The sequence below is a fragment of the Magnolia sinica genome, chromosome 5, assembly GCF_029962835.1.
Source record: "Magnolia sinica isolate HGM2019 chromosome 5, MsV1, whole genome shotgun sequence".
Lineage (NCBI taxonomy): Eukaryota > Viridiplantae > Streptophyta > Magnoliopsida > Magnoliales > Magnoliaceae > Magnolia > Magnolia sinica.
The window spans coordinates 103,624,314-103,645,162 of NC_080577.1; the positions used below are offsets into that span (position 1 = coordinate 103,624,314).

At 38.8% G+C, this 20,849-nt stretch overlaps 1 protein-coding gene across 3 annotated transcripts; it reads right to left on the minus strand.

Annotated features, from left to right (window-relative positions):
* Positions 1 to 1,603: 1,603 nt before the first annotated feature.
* Positions 1,604 to 19,390, minus strand: LOC131246498 (OVARIAN TUMOR DOMAIN-containing deubiquitinating enzyme 12). Of its 3 annotated transcripts, none has more exons than XM_058246690.1 (11): positions 19,189 to 19,390; positions 19,040 to 19,087; positions 9,502 to 9,744; positions 9,186 to 9,259; positions 8,008 to 8,062; positions 7,841 to 7,915; positions 5,868 to 5,941; positions 5,661 to 5,709; positions 5,051 to 5,135; positions 1,982 to 2,038; positions 1,604 to 1,884 (listed from the first exon to the last, which is right to left on the minus strand). In XM_058246690.1, exons 3-11 carry the CDS (start codon positions 9,664 to 9,666, stop codon positions 1,838 to 1,840), a joined length of 681 nt encoding a protein of 226 aa, XP_058102673.1. In that variant the 5' UTR covers positions 9,667 to 9,744; positions 19,040 to 19,087; positions 19,189 to 19,390; the 3' UTR covers positions 1,604 to 1,837. The 3 variants fall into 3 exon arrangements, with proteins under 3 accessions (XP_058102673.1, XP_058102674.1, XP_058102672.1); XM_058246691.1 differs by having other exon boundaries at positions 19,019 to 19,087; XM_058246689.1 differs by lacking the exon at positions 19,040 to 19,087.
* Positions 19,391 to 20,849: the final 1,459 nt, after the last annotated feature.

Consider the following 20,849-nt stretch of genomic DNA (forward strand, 5'->3'; position numbering starts at 1 on the left):
TCAAAGTGCAAACCAAAAATCGGCTATAACTTTTGATTTGAGATGAGTTACGAAACGCACACCTATAAATTTTGACTGGAACGAGCCATCCGGGGCTAACCGACCTCTATAAATGGGTGCGCGTCGCTTCATTTCATGAGAAAAGGACTTAGTCCTATTAAAAATTCGTGGTTTTTTTTATAAAAAAAAATAATAAAAATTTAGAAATCTTACTATTTTTAATAAGTTTTAGATTGGATATCATTTTCATATTAGAGTTTTAACATGTAATTTCTTAGGATTTGCTTTTAACCATGGAGGAATGATATGACTCTTAATTAGGGTTGTGTTTTATTATTTAAAGCCTTGTAATCTCCTTTTACAAACATATTTCAATAAAATATTTTAAAATTTCTTATTTTTTTATGTTTTCCAGAGCCGTTACACCTTGTGGATTCAAGGTTCACACCACGTAGAAGAGATAGTGTTCATTGTCTCCACTTTCCCACACCTTTCCGTGCGTCAAGCAATCGATGAGAGGATGGCAATGATGGAAATTGCCAATGCTCCTTTCAATTCGGCAAACACATTGGTGGCAAATTAGAAGGAAGTTTATCAACTAAAAGGTCGTGAAAACATCATCAGCCTGGATCCTCAAGCTACATGCTGGAAGATGGGAGTGTAACAACTCAAGCTTTTGCAAATAACATCAAACAATCAGTCATTGTACTTGTAACCAAAGGCCTTACAGATTTCAATACATGCAGCCTCTCATCCTAATCCAATGACTCAGCATAACTGAACTCTCTAATCAATCATTAACCACCTTAAAATCTATCAACCAATCAGGAAGAAGTATTATAATGTATTTATATGGTTTATTTGGGAATAGTAATGAGGAAGGAGGTCTTATGGCAATGGACCAAAAGATTGGGGTTTATATGCAAAAATCCCTTTTCCTTCAGAAAATAATAAAAGATAAGCATACCAACACAGCTGGTGAAAATCAACATGACCTAACCCAAAATAGACTAGTGCATGGACCACATGGGAGCTTATGGTTTCATATTCTATTTCACTCCTCGATAGGGGTTCTTTTCACCTTTTCCTCACAGTACTACTTCGCTACCAGTTACCTAGGGCCCGACTTTGATGGTGTGATTTAAAACACTGACCTCTGCTAGAGGGAGCAGAGGCCACAAACAATGTGCTATGAACTACAACTCATATATTATTATATATTTTACACTAGTCGTAATGAAAATTAACTATTTCAAATATTAGAACATCTACTTAAATTAATTAATTTAATTAATAAATAGTTGATTCAAGTCGAGCAAACTGGGCCGATTCCTTGAGTCAACCCAACCAGGATGGTTATCAAGTTGAGTCAAGCTTCTGGGTTTTTGAACTATGTTGTGCATGTGTACAAATGGGTTTGGGTAGGGTCCAGATATGCCACACGAATACCCACACCCGGCCCAATTATTAATCAGGCTAAGGAAAAAAAAAAAAAACACATCCATTTAGCTACGCCCATACCTGACCCATCTCGGCTCAGCTTGGGTACCTGTTGGGTCCACCCAACCCATTAAAACCCTTGGTTTTAAAACAGTAGGCAATATGATAGGCAAATTGATACTTTGAAAACTGGTTGTAGTACATGAGAAGATGTGTTACAATTTACAAAGAATAAAAAACAAATACAATAAATAGCCTTGACCTCACAAGTAGGTAAGGAAATGCTCCAAAGACATGAAGAAAAAATGTACAAAAATGTAAAAAGAATAACCAACACCAGTACGCACAGCCTCAGCTTCCCAATAGCCAAACCTGCTGCATTGATACTGGTAGGCCCCTAGAACAACCAGTGTTTCCTTCTAGGTTTGTGCCGAATTGGAGCATCTGCAAAGATAAATCCAAACAGCAGTTGCTAAAATCGACTTTTAGATACAACCATTTCTGAACACTTGCATAAATCAAGATTCTGTCCAGAACAGACCTCGCATTTCATAAATCGAATTGTAGTGCACTTCAGACCAAAAACTCAGCCAAAACTCTGCATTGAAAGAAGAAATCTTTGTGTTAGAAATGAATGGAATTCAAGCAAACGCATGAAATGATGAAATGTGGAAGCAGGCATAATTGCCCATCTCAGAGTTCAAAAGAAAGAGGAATTAGAAAATCCTGGACCAGAGGATATACACAATGTAAATACCGAACCACACGTGTGCCAAAAAATGGTTGGTAAGAAAAATGACAACCAACATTCAACATTAAATCTAGATGTATGACCCAACTGATAGGTAGGCTATCCTGACTTTTAAACTAGTTTACATTTTCATAGAGACACCCACTGATTGAAATTACTTTATCGTGCACACATGGGCCATGCCAGTATGTGTGCGCTGCTTGCATTTTGCCATGCAGAATTGAAGAATGCCTACAATTGTGCGAATTGGACACAGATGAAGGGGGTAGATCAGTTTGTGTGTATCCTTGGTGGCGCAAGGGGGGACGTGATGAGGTCAATCACCGTCTTCCTCAGGGGATAACTACTCTGAATCCACGGAGTTCTCAGGACTCCTCATAGAGCTTCCTCGAATCCACGAGGGGTAAAAGCATGAATAATTCCTAATAAATTCGAAATAACTTGATTTATTATTTTTTAAAAAAGGAAATTACAACTCTTTAAATAAGGGACTCAGACTTAGGACGGAGTTTTAGACTTTAAGACTCCAACTCAAACACCCTAAAAACATGACTTACTATAAATAGTAAACTTACTATTTATAGACAACTTCTATTTCTACTAGACTTCGTGGTTTTTGGCCAAAAATAGTAATTGTCCAATTTGGCCCAACCATGTTATTCTCCTACTTTTCTAAGCCCTTTTCATGTTGGGCCCGACTTCTGCAACTCAAGGATAAAAAGTTATACTCGAATTAAAACTTACTATTTATAGTAAAAACAAAACTAAATGGAACTTTGGACCGTCGATCTGATGGAATCTCACAAATCTGGCGTGGGCAACCCGATGTAGTGGGTTGGTTGGCTTAAGTATGTCGAAAAACTCATTCCGGTTTGTGAGATACGACTAATTTAAGGTTCTGACGGTCCGGATTGTTTCTGCATCCAATCAGGCTTTCTCTGGTCCATCTTTGCCATGAAAGTGTCTGCCAGCCTCTCTACATCACTTGTTTTGGCTTTCCATTCAGATCAATGGTACCGCAGTGGGCTTCTTCAAGAGTGACCCTACATCCTCGTTTCTGTTCAATGCTGTAGCCAAAAGTGTAAGTCTGATGTTGGAGAAGGTGCTGTTGTGGGCCTCATACAGGGATCCAGTTTGCATCTTAAATCGTATTCAAAACAGAGACATCTCTCTGCCAAACAGAGATGCATTATGTACACCGCTAATGTGGAGAGAGTTTCTCAGTGGTTCTTGCACTGCAAAGTGGCAAGGCAGAATTGGGTTGGTTTGTTCAGAAAATTTGGGTTTCAATGGGTCATCCCTGAGTCAGTGGCAGAATTCATTGCTGAATCATGGACTGTCACTTGGGAAGGGTATTGTGGATCTTAGCCATCACGGCTAGGCTTTGATGCATTTGGTTGGACAGGAACTGCAAAATCTTTTAAAAGGCGAACTTCAGAAAGATTTGTAAGCAAGTGATGCAATGGGAAAAGCATCCCAACTAGTTGCTGGAAGTTCAGAGTGTTCTTTTTCAATCAAGTTGGAGGGAGCTGCTGCAGTGCAGTTAGTGATTGCAGTGTGGTTTGTGATAGAGGAGCTCTGTTGTCTTCTAGGTTATGGGTCCCTGTTTGTCCATGTTGGGTGGAATTGTTTCCCCTTGTCTGTGTTGTGGTTGTTTATTCTTTTGAATGAAATAATCCATTCATGTTTCAACATTGAGGTACTTGAGTTTCAGCCCAACTAACAACAATCAAAAAAAAAAAAAACCAAATTATCAATTAAATATGGAGCGTTGTAATTTTCCATTCACAGGCCACCAATCAGATGGCTAGAATTATCTGATTACGGAGATTTGGAGCATGGAACCCAACAATTGTACAGTATTTAGCTAGAAGCGTGAAACAAATGTGGTAAAAGAGCATCCCAGTTGCTATGGTTCCAATTCCTGAGGTGCGCCCATACCATTGCAAAGTCGAAAGAAAGAAAGAAAGAAAGAAAAAAAAATCCTTTGTTTCGATTGAGCATTATACCATCCATCTTGGAAAAAAAGCACCAGCTCAATCTAAAGCTTAGTTACGAAAAAATGATAGAAGAGGGGAGTGGGAAAGAGAAGTAGAAAAATAAGAAATTTTAGAACCCCAACAATGCACAAATTGTGAGGTTTTGAAGCAAGAAGGTGCTCCTAAAGAGAACATTTGTACATCTATAGTTCTAAGCACTAGGCTATGGAAACCCTTTGTGAGCTCTGCATCGTGGGAAGAAATTTTGAAGGATCACACAACTTCAGAATTTAAAAAAGCCTATAGTTGAACCAATAAGATTAAGGCTTGCTCAAATGGTGATGCAGTTAATAGTTTCTTATCATTGTTGGGATAAGGCTTAGATGACTACAATGATGATCATTGAATGGATACGAGTCAACTGCTATGTTATTCAGGTATATACCAGAACAGGTGCCAGGTAACGACTACAGATATGGGTGTTGCACAGAGAACCTGTGTGTGTGCTTGTGTGTGTTTCAACACCTGTATACTTTTAAAAATGTCATAGAAAATGTTTGCATGTACTTTTGCAGTTTAAAATAGTTTTGCTGTAATTTAGTTTTTTTTTTTTTTTTTTTTGCTTTTTAAAGAATTGGGTGAAGCTAAGCCATATCAAGCATGGACTCATACACATAACCATGTCATGTCAATGGAATTAAGAAGATATGGATGCCTTAGGCTGGCAGATCTATAAGAGGCATTCACAAAACATCATAGAAATCAAAAATATAATGCAAGATGGTGTCACAAGAAAACTGGTTTCCATATTTCAGCTGTAGTTGATCTATTAACCTTTCCAGGATGGTCAAACAAAGATGGCTTGCTTTGAAGTTCTTACCTCGCTGAGGAGCCTGGTGTTGTGGAACAATTTCAACAAAGCAGGTGTCTCTAAATGAAGTTAGAAGACATATTTTTGCTGCAAACTGCAAAATAAATAGACAGAGCATGAGAATTGCTGTTGATGCCAATGTTAAAAGTTCCACATAAAGACCACTACAACAGAAGTAGACAGAACTATTATTGCACAACTCATCGTTTTATAGATCAATGTTCATAGACTCCAGCACATCTCATAAATTGGTATTTTGATTTCCAAGTTTGCTCGGCTGAATCAATGGAAAACTAGCTGATATTAGAGCAATTTGGCTTTGTGGATATTTTTAAATTGGATTGTGCTACTCAAATCTTTCCCATTGCTAGACAGATTATTTAATAAGCTTTCAGAACATGGTTAGACAAGATGTCAACTAACCATTGTTAACTAACCAATTATGACAAATTGGATATTAGTACTCCAGAGTTTGGTAAGATCAAGTTGATGCAGCCAAGGTCTGCATCAATCAACTACTTGAATATTGTTATAAATGCCAAGACAGAGATAAAGAATTAGATTTTTAATCTGGTAAACCAGTAGCTGAATATAATTTGTCTAACTAAAATTGCTTCACCTTGTCAGCTGCTGCTTGTAAGGTAAGATGGTCTCCCCATTCCCCAGATCTGCATAATGCATAAAATTAATCCTAGAAACAATTGTCTTCTCAACCCTTACAGTAATGAAGGTCAAATTAACAAATCAAATGCACAAACAGGGTAAGGAGATTCACAACAAAATGACCAATGGAAAGATAAAAGTAACCTCAGAGAATGTATCCTACTTGGCCATTTTCTTGTAATAGGTTTTGTACTTCATAGGTACGTATCCTTCATACAATGAACGGAAGTCTTTAAGCTGGAATTAGAAAAAAGGAAAGGCCATCATTAGAAATACTTACATTTTTTTTTTTACACGCAAGCCGTAGTGGAATTTCACCACCTATGGGTACTCGAACCTTTGACCCGGTGTTGAAACTCCTGAGAGTCTACCACGCGAGTAAGAGTAAGGACCCAAAAAATACTTACACTTTATTTAGAAGAAATAGTTGCATAAGTAGAGACCTTATATCATAGGTGGTGTTGTCAATGGATACCCAGATCCACAGGTACCTATAAAACTCGAGCCAGTTATAGCGGTAATTCCTGATTTTTAAACGGGTAATGTTTGGGTCCACCGCTCTTACCCATTTAGAAAACCAAGTATGATCGGGTCAGGTATCAGGTACAGGTACCCGACTGGCTCCTGAGTATGGGCTGTGTGGAATTAGTACTAATTTAAATATTTAAGGCATTTAATGCCATAAATCATGCTGTATTTGGAGAGTATTTCAAGAGAATTTTCCAACTCGTGAGCCTTGATACATGTATAAGCACATGCATAAACCATATATATGTAGTTAGCCACCATAAAGTCATCAATGTATAATCAACAAAAACCATCTGAACCATCCAAATTATGTGCCACAGTCTAGAGGTACCATGAAGTTTGATTATATGACCATCAGATTTGTTGACATTTATTGGATATTTGGATGTTTAAAATAACAAAATATCCAATTGTCCTATTTCAACAAACACATGTCCACAGAGAAGAGGTTATGATCGTTCAATCTAATCTGATTTTTAAATGTTGAGTTAGAAACAGTGGGTCTAGAATTTAGTGGTTTTGATTTGAGTGTGTATTCCACATGCACAATTTCTGAGTGCCTGTGTATCAAGCCTCCTACCCTGCTAGAGTATCAGATAACACCCCAAGGTTACTCTTTTCTGGTAACAACTTCCAAAATGTATTTGGTCCTCAGAAATCAGTCCAGAATAGTCCACAACACCTGTTTTACGTGGCATCTTTAATCTTCAACTGTGTGGGGCCCACTATGTTGTTTGTTAAAATCCGCCCCGTTATCATGTGCTCAACTCAATGCTAGGCCTTGGGGCAAAAAATAAGCCAGATCAACACTTCAGGTGGGCCACACCACATGCAAAAGTGGGGATAGGATGCCAACCGTAGGTTTTCGTGTGAGTCACCATGTTGTGTATCTCTCATAAAACCCATTAATCAAGCGTATGTCACTAGGATGAAGAAGATACAAAAATCATCCTGATCCAAAACTCAGGTGCGACACACCACTTGAACTTAGAGGTTCTAGGAGCCAATTTATACTATTCTCCTTGGTGTAACCCACTCAAGGTTTTTAGAAGGTTGATCTTCTGCACAAACGGCAAATATAATACTTCTCACCTCATGGACAGAGTGGATTTTACATATACAACATGATGGGCCCCATAGAACAAGGGTGTTTTAGGCGCTGTGTAGAAGAGCTGTTGAATACTACAATCCTCAAGACTCATACCTCCATTGCATGAGGATCAAATGATAGAGGCCAAAGAATTAAATATGGTAATAGCAATCTCCTTTGATTACATGTGATGATGTTGCAATCGAGACGGTCTAACTGATGGGTCTAATCATAGATGGCCCATGTTTCAAAAAATCACCACCACCAAAGGATGCTTGATATCATGGGTACCTGATGGGAACTCAATTCCGACAGAATTTGGGTCTGGGATGTGGAATATAGTACTCAGAACTGGCGGAACCTGACCTGACATGACCCAGGACCTGAACTGTCCGGATATGAATATACCTGGACCCAACCCAAACCCAACCCATTGACAGCCCTAACCTTGGGAAGTCAAGGAAGAGTACTCAGCCATTAAATAGAGAGTGGCTAGAGAAAGGATACTCATAAAAAACCTGCTTTACGATCTCTTTGCGCACATATTTGTGGTGCTCTGGTGACTTGTACATTTGGTCCGAAAGTGCCCGAAACTGCAAAACAGAAGAAATAATTGTCATGCTTCTGATGCACCACTAAATTCATTGATTGGACCTATACTCAGTGCCTCAATAGTAAAACCAACCTGACAATTGCCATCTCCAGAAACCTTTACTTCATATAAGCCATAAACATGAAGCCTAACAAAGAAGAATGTGGCATCAGTTAGTACCTCAGCTATGATAGGAGATAAATGGAAGAAAATACTTGTATGTGTGATATTATTTATTTATTTGTTATTATTTTTCTTTTTGCAAGAGCCAAATGGCCCAAAAAAGAGAAACAAAGAACAAGAAAAATCAAGGAAAAAAAAAAAACTAAAAGTACAAACAGCCCCCACAATGGGGAGCTCCACTCCCTGATATATAGAAGCACCTTATTTACGCCAACACCTAAAGGCTGAGAAATATCTCTAAAAAAATTTTAAAAAAAAAATAAAAAATGATTCAAATATCACAATCCCTGTGTGCTAATGAAAACAAGCTGGCACATGCACATATTCAAATGCATGACTGTGCAGGTCTTCCCTAAAATAAGCCTATTAAATATAAGAGCAATAAATAGCATGTGTTACAGACACAAGTAAAGTCTAGGCTGCACAATACCACTAAAAAAAAGTACAGGTATGCTGAAATGGTTACGTCACAGCCGTTACATAATGGTAACAGTTACGGGGCTAATTGACCATTACTATGATTGAATTTTCTGGATCCTTGGAATTGTTGCAATGTTTCCTTTAAAATCAGCATGAGAAGTGGTTAGGATCATATAATCTAAGATGTGATAGGTTTAAAATCAGTTGGTTCAATGGTTATGGGCCTAGATACAACTTTCATAGTTTGGATACAATTTCAAGAAATGTTGCTTACAAAAGATAATATCAACATTAGAAATGGCATAACGTGCATCCTTTGCAAAAGCATCAAACTGTTGAGGGCCATGGAAATGTCAATGGGAGAGCATATCCGTCCAAGTGTAAATGAATAAATCTGTTGAAATAAGCACAAACTTCCTAAGGTCTTGCTTCTTCACCATTGATTTGGGAGACGAGAGAGAGAGAGGAGCCTCAGTGAACAAAAATAATTTCTATATGCATACCCTAAGCTGAAATTCTAAAATCATAAAATGTATATTAGAAAGCTATTTGAAAAAGGACAAAATGAATGGACACATAAACTCATTGACATTGTGCATGCATAGCTTCACATTTGCAGCAAATCTACCAGGTGTCACTAATTATGTTGACTAAAATGAACATCGTACCTCTGGAGCAGCCGCTGGTGATCTAGACTAGCATCACTTAAGTTGGGAATGTAGGAGTTGATCTTTGGAACGTGCTGAAATATCAAGAGGGTAAATGCTGGTAAAATTTAAATGTAGCTATCTTTCTTGATCAGAGGGCAAAAATAATATCATACCAATGTGCATACTAATCAAAACTAGATGAAAACAAGGGGGCTTATCATTAAACTACTGAACAAGATTGATATCAAGGCATAGCCAGGCCCTAGAAGGCTGGTTTAATTACAAAAACGGTGAAAATGGAGACTTCAACGTACTAAAAATGAACATAGCTTACTGGAATGGATGGCAGATGAGAAAGGCGCTTAGCAACAGCACCATCTTGTTGACCAAACTCTTCTGATAGTACAATTGCAATCATTCTGTCATCCTCAATATTTTGCTGACTGCTTTGGGATGTAGAGGTAGAAAAACTAGCTACATTCTGAGTTCTATCCATCATAATCTAGTTTGGGAGGTGGCCAAAAGAAGGTTGCTCCTTTAGGTGAAGATGATAAGAGCAACTATTCCTCTTGATGAACTGAGACATAAGAAGTTTAAATAAGCCATAGCCATTATCCAATCATAATATAACATTTGTAAACAAGCTTGTATTCCCAGATTAAGTTTAAATTATTGGTTCTTCAAAGAATATTGACAAAAACGTCAAAATACGCCACCAAAAGTAACTTAGACATGAGCTGGTGTCAGGCTCCATTGGTAAACCAATTTCATATCAGAAATTTTAGTCAAACAGTGAAAGATAAAAGGCAGAACATCATCTGATTGAAAGCTAAACAAAGTATTATTTTCTGACCTTCTAGCATGCTAAAATTTGATGAAACTAATTACATTTCCTTGACTTCCTATAGCAAGACATTCTATATTTCCTTATTTCTACATGTGTGACAAGAATGTTAGAAATTTGTTAGGATTGTATAAGTAAGGAACATTACACAACAGAATTTTGTTAATTGTCAAAACATCTGCTATCAGCATCATGTTGTCCCCCACATGATACACTGCACATTTACAATATCAACCAATCTGACACGATATTTGTAGCAATAGGTGGTAAGAAGGGGGGAAAAACATTTGATGTAATTCATTAAGCACAAACACTCCCATGTACTATTTGGCCATCTCATCTAAGAGATCCAGTATCTAACAAATATATCTAAAATAAAATAAAATAAAATAATAGCGTCAACAAGCAACACTACAGACTCCATATCAATAAAAGTTTAGTTTCTATCATACAAAACTGTGGTTCCTTCAGTCATTTATGATCATTTAAATCTAATACACCCACGTCAATGTCAATCACTTCCCCTCAAATTAATATTTTAAAATTGCTGAGAAAATACGACAGTCAAGGTCCCATCCTCAATAACTTCATGAGGGCCTCAAAGTTCATTATACATTTCAATAATGCCATGAAAAAAAAAACTTAATCATGTTTGAATAACCCCATATGTTACAATAATTGTGTGGCCAAATTATATTAATTTCTAAAATTTAATAAGTGCAAATTCCATATTCTCAGGAGCAAAAACAAGAGAGAACCTTACATGAGACATGTTTAAAACTCGAGTCTTACCGGCAATTGTCACAACCATTGTACATATTATGTTACTTTGAAAAGAACAGGGGTAATATTAGTGTTCTTTGCAACATGTTGTAAAATGCAATAGTTGAAAATAACCCAGAACAGGAAAAAAAAAAAAAGTTATTACATTTTGAAATAAATTTATTGAAACCACCACAAAGGCAAAAAATTAAACAGCAACCACCTGGCCATTGCAAGCCACCACTATGGCCTCGGGCTTTGAAATGATTGACCCAAGTCAATACATCTAACATAGTCCCCTCTAACACAACAGACTCCAATATACTTTTATCTCATCAAGAACAGTTGTTTCTTTCACCCCATAAAGCCCATATAATTGTCATAAGAGCAAATCTTCACACCACTCTCCATTTACTCCCACCTCCTCCCCCATGTCATGCACGGAGAAGCCCTTCAATAGACCTCGGCATTACCTAGTAGACCTTGAAAAAGGTGAAAAACCTTTCCCACACCTTCTGAGAAAACCCACAATGGATGAATGAGTGGTTCAACAACTCCACATTCTTCATGCATATGCAACATTTGGGAATTGCTATCAACCATTTTTGCAAATTGTCTATTGTCAACACCCTATTCCTCCCCACCAGCCAAACGAGGGCCCATAACACCACACATGGGAATTATAGTCGCATGCCACCTCCACAGAGCTCCCGATCAGTAGACTGTAGAAGGAGCGCATAGAGATACAACCAGACTTACCCTTATCCCACACCATCGATTCCTCACCCAAAGATGGCTTAACTCACTGGAGCCTCTCCAATAGGTGAGTTAAAAGCCTCCACCTCCTTGTCCTTCAAGTTCCTCCTATAAGGAGGTGCCCAAACTGAGTCACCAAAGATACAAAAGCAATGCAACACAAAGATGTCCTAGTTTGGGGAAAGGTTAGCCATGACCAGGAATTCATCCTTGAGGGTCGATTCTCCAAGCCATGGATCTAGCTAGAATCTTATCCTCCTCCTGTCGCCGCATGAGAATCTAACCCCTTCTTTGAACTTGTTCGACAGTTTGCCAGTTGCCTTCCACACCCCAGAAGCTCTATAGAGGGACGAATCCTTCACCCACTAATCTCCTCTTTGGACTCCATATTTGCTAGCAATCACCTCTCCACATCCACCCCTTTTTCACTCCAAGCCTTTGTAGCCATTTTCCAAGCAAAGCTTGATTCAGCCTATCCAACTTCCTTATCCCCGATCCCGGTTCCTGGTACAGCCTGCACAATTTGTTCCATCTCAGGAGATTAAATTTCTTTTTCACTTCAGCTCAATGTCATACAAAGTTGCTGCTCAATTTATCTAACCATTCTAACACTGATGCTGGTCACTCAAAGAGTGATATGAAGTAACCAGAAGATATGACAAAGTTGCATTAATCAACGTGAGGTTCCCCCCCAAGGGGCAGGTGTCGACTCTTCCATCTGGATAACTTCCTCTTGACATTTTCAATTACATTGTTCTACAGATGCTTAGCGAGCTTTTCAACACATAATAGGAGCCCCAGGTAAGACGATGGAAGGGAACCATACTGACCACCCAAACACCTTCGCTAAACTTTCGACCTCATCCTTTGAAGTGCAAATACCCATTAACTGGCTCCCAAGAATAATGATTCTTAACTTGGAGACCACCTCGAAGCATCTCGCTATTTTTCTAAGGTTGTCCATCTTCCTAGCATCCATGTCACAAAAAAGAGGATTGTGTCATTGGCAAAATGAAGATATAATATCTGGAAGTCGATGTTTTCCACCCTAAAACCACTAATCAACCCAAATGACTGGCCATTTTCCAACATCTTACTCAAAACTTCCACCACCATCACAAATAAGAAGGGAAAAGCGGGTCCCCTTGCCAAAGGCCCCTTGTCGCACAGAAAAAGCCTTTAAGTGACCTGTTAACAAGCACAGGACACCTGGCCGATCTCAGACATTCTTGGAATCCATCTCCATTTTTTTACCGCACCCCCTCCTTCTCAACATATCATCTAGGAAGCCCCAATTATATGGTCGTAAGCTTTCTCAATGCCCAACTTCGAGATAACCCACTTCTTCCATTCCTTATGTCGCGAGTCCAAGCACTTGTGAGCAATAAGAGCCATATCTAGTGTCTCTCACGCTGCCATGAACGCACCTTGAGGTTCTGAGATAACATTCCCTAACATCGTCCTTAAGTGAGTAGCAAGGACTTTTGGCAAGAATCTTGTAGGATCTATTAGCACACGTCACAGCTCAACAACTACGGCCTCAATCAGTGGAGGTGATAAGGCCTTAATCAGTGGAGGTGATAAGGTTGGTGATAAGGCCTCAATCAGTGGAGGTGATAAGGTTGGAGATATGGCCTCAATCAGTGGAGGTGATAAGGTTGGAGATACGGCAGCAAATGTTATGGAGATTTGTAGGCCTCAATCAATGGAGAGACGTTGAAGGATATTGGCAGCAGCAGATTTTATGGAGATTTGTATTCATGTTTTCATGTTTAAATTCCTTGTCTCTGTAAATGCCTAATGCAGAGTGTTCACGTTGCAATCAATTGAAATAAAAAAAGAGTATTTTTTCTTTATGGTATCGAGCCATTGGGAACACTTGGCATTGTTACCATGTCAAAGCTTCTTTCTCTTATCTTCCGCTCTCTTCTTCCGCCATGGCTACTCTATCTCTCAACGTTGGCAACTTCATTACACTCAGACTCACCTCAAATAATTATCCCTTGTGGCGTGAACAAGCCTTGGCCCTTGCAGAGAGTCAAGAATTGGTCGGCCATCTCACAAATGAAGATCCTGCTCCCATTAAATACACCACACTAAATTCAAATAGTTCTGCAAATGCGGAAAATTTTATTCCACAGTTAACAGATGCTTTCATAGCCTGGCGAAAGTCTGATCCTCTCCTTCGTGGGTGGATCATTAGAACACTCTCAGAGGAAACTCTCAGACTCGTCGTTGGTCTCAACATAGCTCATGCCGTATGGTAAGCACTCAATAATGCATATGCTCAAGACTTGCAAGAACGCGAATTTACACTACGGCAACAGGTAACTTATCTTCGAAAAGAAGATGACAAAACCATTACAGACCACATTCGTACCATCAAAAGCCTATGTGACAATCTAACAGCTATTGGAAAACCTGTTCCAGACCAAGAAAAAGTCTTCTGTCTTCTCACCAGTCTTGGTCCTCAATATGAAACTTTCACAACAACCATGTTAAAGCCCCCACGACCATCATACTCTGAGTTGGTTTCTCAACTCCAAAATTTTGATTAAAGGCGCAATCGGTTTTCTAGTCATACAGATGTACCAGCCTCATCTCTCACTCATCAAATGGCATTCTATGGTCAACAGCAACAATGATCTCAGCAAACTTCCTCAGGCTATCATGGAACCCCACAGAAGTTCACATCCAGTGGGCGTGGATTCCAGGCACAACAACAACAACATAAGGACTCCAATCGGAGCTACACAAACAACCCTCCTTTTGCCAATTCATAGCGCCATCCTCCACCACTAGGTGAGCGTCGCATGACTCCTGCAGAGAGGGACAAATACCGTGACCAATAGTGTCAATACTGTGGGATAATGGGTCATGTTGCAAAGATCTGCTGGTGGGTACCCAAAAAATCTACTCATCATGATGAAATCCCACAAGCACTTGCAGCACTTACCTTGGACAACACCATCACAGATACAGAATGGACAACAGACACTGGAGCTTTCAATCATATGACAGGTAAGCCAGGTATGTTAACCAATATTTGTAAATATTCTAGTACTGACACAATTCTAATTGGCGATGGATCTTCCTTGCCAATTCTTGCAATTGGTGACTCGTGTATAAAACAAAAAAACAAAAAAAAAACAAAAAAATGCTTTACCTCTACATGATGTCTTGCTAGTTCCAGATTTAAAAAGCAATTTACTCTCTATAAGCCAATTAACTAATCAATTTCCTGTTGATTGTGAATTTTCTAACACTGATTTTTGTGTTATGGATTGGGAAACAGGACAACCAGTGATAACAGGGAGACGCATGGGTGATCTTTATGTTCTACTACTATCTTCGCCAGAACTATATTTTTCTCATCGCTTCAAATCCGGCACTGCAGAAGTTTGGCACCAACGCTTAGGCCATCCTTAGTCTTCGGCTTTATAGTTATTAAAAAATAAGGGGCTAATTGATCTTTTAGGGGCAACAAAATCTCAACATCTTTGTGATAGTTATCAATTACGGAAGCTTAGTCGTTTACCTTTCTCTTGTTCTAAACATTCAAGTTCTAGTATTTTTGAAAAAATTCATTGTGATTTATGGGGACCCACTCCTGTTTTATCTATTGCAAAATTCAGATATTATGCTTGTTTGGTTGATGACTTCTTTAAATATACATGGATTATTCCCTTACGTCATAAATCTGATTTATTTTTTTTTTTTTAATGCATACTTGGCCTTTGAAAAATACGTTGCCAGGCAGTTCAACAAACAAATTAAAATTTGTCATTCAGATAGAGGCGGTGAGTTCATCAACTCCAAACTTTCAACTCACTTTCTTTCCACATGCATTATTCATCAGATATCTTCCCCGTATACACCCGAGCAGACTGGTATGGTTGAAAGACGACACAAGACTATAAGAGAGCTAGGTATAACTATGTTATTTCATTGTGGTGCTCCTTTATTTCTATGGGTAAAAGCTTTCACTACAGCTATCTACCTTGTGAATCGACTGCCTACATCTGCCCTTAATTTTGAAACCCCATATTTTGCGCTGCATGGATCTCATCCTATTTACTCTTCATTTCGTACCTTTGGCTCTAAATGTTTTCCTTACACTTGGGACACACGACGTCATAAGTTTGATCTAAAAACACTTCTCTGTATTTTTGTAGGCTACAGTGATAAACACAAGGGATACAAGTGCTTTCATCCTTCAAGCAAATTTTTTTTTAATCTCTCGGCATGTTGTTTTTGATGAGTTAGTCTTTCCTTATAAGACTGCTAACACTTCTCGCATCACATCTACTAAGCCACAGGTCATTAGCATCTTTGATTCTTAGTTACCACACACTGACATGTGCTTCCCTGTTGAACCTTCTTTGGCAACTTCAACACTACCTTGTTTGAGTCCCTTACCAGGAACATACATCCATCATCCAACCCCACCATCCCACCATCCCAGTTCCACTGACTTACTAGATTTTCCATCCTCCCTTTCAGAGACTTCCGATATGCTTACCCACAATCATAGCTCGGCACTACCTGAAACACTTCCACCGCACGAGTCTCAACTAGCGCCGCTTCCACAACTCATGTCTGAACCATTAGAGTTATCTCACCTTACTCCAGTTTCTTCAACACCAACATCCCATTCTATGGTCACTCGATCTAAACTGGGTGTGGTAAAACCCAATCCAAAGTATGCTTTGATTACAACCACATCTATCAACGTACCTCGTGAGCCACACAATATTAGATCTGCCTTGGCACATCCTCGGTGGAAAGCTACCATGCATGAAGAACTTGCGGCATTACATCAAAACCAGACTTGGAAACTTGTTCCTCGCACATCTAACATGCGCGTTATTGGATTTAAATGGGTATTCAAATCAAAACTCAAACCCGACGGTTCTCTAGATCGACTCAAGGCTCGTCTTGTTGCAAAAAGCTATCATCAAATTGATGGTGTAGACTACACTGAAACATTTTCTCCCGTTATCAAACCGGGAACCATTCGCATGATCATTACTGTAGCTCTTGTTCAGCGGTGGCTTATTCATCAGCTAGACGTAAAAAATGCATTCCTGCATGGTCTCATCTCTGAAGATACACACACACACACACACACACACACACACACACACACACGATAACCTCCAGGACTGACGGATTCTCAACACTCGACATATGTTTACAAACTCCAAAGAGCTCTCTATGGTTTAAAACAAGCACCTTGTGCTTGGTTTGATCGATTCAGTACCTTTCTCCTTAAATACGGGTTCTTTTGCAGTCTAGCAGATCCTTCCTTATTTATTTTTCATTCTAATTATGGAACACTAATTTTGCTTCTTTATGTAAATGATATACTGCTCACAGGATCCACTCCATTACTTGTTACAAATTTCATTCAACTACTGAGCAGTGAATTCGCAATGAAAGACTTGGGATCAATTCATCATTTTCTTGGCATACAAATCTCCCCAACTTCAAATGGTCTTCATCTGTCTCAGTCACACTATGCTCTTACCATACTTGAACGATCCAACATGGTAGATTGCAAGCCCATGAGTACACCTCTCGAAGCTAAGACAAAAACCTCATCAAATGAAACTCTTATGGAAGACCCTAGTTACTATCGCGGACTTGTTGGAGCATTACAGTACCTCACACTAACACGCCCTGATCTTTCATTTAGTGTTAACTATGTATCTCAATTCATGCATGCTCCTACCTTGGCACATTTGAAAATGGTTCGACGTATCCTACAATATGTCAAAGGAACTATTGACATAGGACTATTTTTCTTCAAACACTACACTTAATCTGTTTGCTTTTTCAGATGCAGATTGAGCAGGGTGTCCTACTACAAGACGTTCCACTACTGGCTACTGTACCTACCTTGGAGGAAATCTCATCTCTTGGTGTGCAAAGAAGCAACATACAATTTCTCGGTCAAGCACAGAAGCAGAGTACCGAGCCATGGCTAACACAACAGCTGAACTCACATGGATGACCTTCATTCTCAAAGATCTCCGCATTCCAATGGCATCTCCTCCCATACTCTACTGCGACAACCTTAGTGCTCTTCATATGACAATTAATCCTGTGTTCCATGCACGAAGTACAACATCGAGTTGGATTATTATTTTGTGCGTGAACGCGTTGCGCTGGGTTTACTTATCACTCGACATATCGCCACTGCAAACCAAGTTGCAAACCTCTTCACTAAGCCAATGTCAAAGGTCGCCCTTCATTATTTCCGAACCAAACTTTGCCTCCAACCCCGGCATAGTTTGCGGGAGGATATTAGCACACGTCACAGCTCAGCAACTACGGCCTCAATCAGTGGAGGTGATAAGGTTGGTGATAAGGCCTCAATCAGTGGAGGTGATAAGGTTGGAGATACGATAGCAAATGTTATGGAGATTTGTAGGCCTCAATCAATGGAGAGACGTTGAAGGATATCGGTAGCAGCAGATTTTATAGAGATTTGTATTCATGTTTTCATGTTTAAATTCCTTGTCTCTGTAAACGCCTAATGCAGAGTGTTCACGTTGCAATCAATTGAAATAAAAAAGGGTATTTTTTCTTTAGGATCTACCTAGTATGCTAATAGGTCTAAAGTACCACAAGCACTCCACACCTTCAACTTATGAGATGATGAATGATGCACCTAGCTCAAACAACATCCAACCATTTTCCAAAAACTCGAAGAAGAACTGCGGAAGAACACCCGGCACCACGTCCCAAAAGGTCTATCTGGAACCCATCTAGGCCAGGAACTTTGTCACCACCCAGAGACTTTAATCTCCTCCAGGGGAATCTATTTTTCAAGACCACCAGTTTCCACCCGGATTACTATTGTTTGGCATGTGAGAAAAAAGGGGAAGGAGTTATTTATATTCACCTAATCTATATTTCGACATTTTATCAACTTTACAAAACAAAAAACAACTGTATGTTCACCGAGGACCGGTTTACTAGTTCCGCACAACCTGAAATAGTAGTCCTAAGGCCCCACTCCCGGATATGGGGCCCACTTTTGGTGATCAGAACGACTCATCTGATGGTCCCCACAGCGGATGGGACACGATGTGAATAATTGTAACCCTAACCCCCAAATTCAAAACCAAATACCGATAGCATTTTTCAAAGAAGAGACACATATTAGGAAGAAAATACAAACAGAGAAAGACAATAGTCGCTATACAGATTCCAATTCTCTCAGAATCCTATTTCTTCCAAATCCAGTAAAATTACAATTCTTCATGTTTGTATGGCCAAACGATTCTAAGATTTCAATCCATCCATCAAAGCAAAACCATAACCCCACTCCCCACAAGACCCCATTTCCAATACCTCCACCTATAAACCAATCCCAAACAGAAAAGAAAAAAAAAAAATCCAAAATATAGGAAAAAAATATCATATCCAGATCTACAGATGATGAAATATCAAACAAATCAAATCCAAACGAAACACTAACCAAATTAAAATAAATAAAAACCTGTGTGAAGAAGAGCAGATACTGGAAAATCAAGAACTCAAACCCAATCTGCAAACACAAAATTTCAAAAATAAAAAATAAAAACGATTAATAGCAGAAATCAAAACTTCAATGTAAATCGAAAACCTAAATGAAGCTTCTCTCCTTACCGGGATTTTGCTTATCTTGAAAGATTTCTTGCGAGAGAGAGAGAGAGAGAGAGAGAGAGAGAGAGAGAGTAAATAGAGATGAGAGAAATGTGGGTAATTTAAAAGAGAATTATCTGATTTGATTAATGAAAATTAAGGATTAAACGAGATTAATTAATTCCGTCATTTTTAAAAAAAACGTGTCTTAAGCTTTCGAAGGAAGATTCATTTCGCAGACTTTTCTTTTTTACTATTATTTTATTTTGTAGTTTTAAGGAATGCTGTTGCAGCCACGTATGTGGTTGCGTTAAAAATAAGCGCCACACACGTGTGGATTATAGGAACGTGTTAAAGATCTAGATCGTTCATCAGACCAACCCCTTGTTATTTATATAAGAAACTGAAATTAATAATGCTTTGATCATCATATGGGCCAAATATACACATTGCGTATAGACGGTCTACGTGTTTTATGACCGTTGATATGTAGGTTAGTGGATTAATCTCCCAGACAAACATTTTGTTCAGAATATTTGATATCTTCTAAATGAATGGACTGGATATTTTACACGTGTAATAAATTAGCACGAGTGGTTGCTTTCGTTTGGCGGGTGCGGATGCGACAGTGCGAATATTATTCCTTGATGATTTACTATTTATTTAAAACAAAAGGACGAGGAGGGGTACGAAAATGAGGGAAGTAGATTGCGTCCTGCCACGTCTGGATGTAAATCAGTCCAGAAACGGGCTCTGTGGGGTCCATTGTAATCTATAGATTTAATCCACTCTGTTCATCCATTTTTAAATATCACTTTACAAAACGGAACCAAAAATGAGGAAAATAAAAAGCTCAAGTAGACCACATCACCAGAAGCATCAGTGATAATGATGACCACCGTTGAAACTATTATAAGTCCCATCGTGATATTTATTTTCCACCAAACTTGTTCATAAGGTCAAGAAAACCGGTATGAAGGGAATAAAATATTTCATGTTGATCCAAAACTTATTTGGCCCCCAATAAATTTTTAACGGTGAACGTTTACTCCCCAATTGTTGGTCCATTTGATATTTGGATCTTCCTAATTTATTTAAATATATTCTAAAATGATCCAAAAAATGGATGAACGGTGTGGATATAAGAGTCCCATCACGATGGACTACACAGAGCCCTTGTCTGGACCGAAACTGTCCAGCTGAGGCAGGACGCAATTCGCTTCCGAAATGGAGAAGACGGGTACCGTTTTTTGAATTACTGGGAGATTTTTTGCGTGGAATTCAGTCGCAGCTGCGCATCTGCGAGCGCCAAAGGGATGCGCTCTATATTTGTGATGTTGATGCAAGTGGAAAGGATCACCTACGTTCATAATATAGGTCTCATGTTAAATACTGTCTATCCCAAGTTTTTTTCTTTTCAATAAATCATATAGATGACACTTACATGAAGAATCCGACTATTAGAAAAGGATAACCAATCTAAATGTTCAACGGTCATGTGTGGTTAAATTGATAATTTAGACTATCTAATTTTTAGGAAAGGATATTTTTCACAAGGATATCATCTATTTAACGTTTCAGATCCTTCTAAAGTGTTCGAAGTCATTAAGTGTGGGGTGCTTGTTCTGGCATATACATGTGCAGGGCTACAAATAGCATTCCCGTTTTTCCGGTTTGTCAGTTGG

Bases quoted from the DNA above. Each gene is read 5' to 3' on its own strand.
- LOC131246498 (XM_058246689.1), bottom strand. From the start codon at position 9,666: ATGATGGATAGAACTCAGAATGTAGCTAGTTTTTCTACCTCTACATCC. The intron at 5,942-7,840 runs GTTTTTTATGAG...TTCTAATTCCAG, and splicing joins GCAAAGAGATCGTAAAGCAG to CTTAAAGACTTCCGTTCATT. The intron at 5,710-5,867 runs GTAGGATACATT...TGCATTATGCAG, and splicing joins TATTACAAGAAAATGGCCAA to ATCTGGGGAATGGGGAGACC.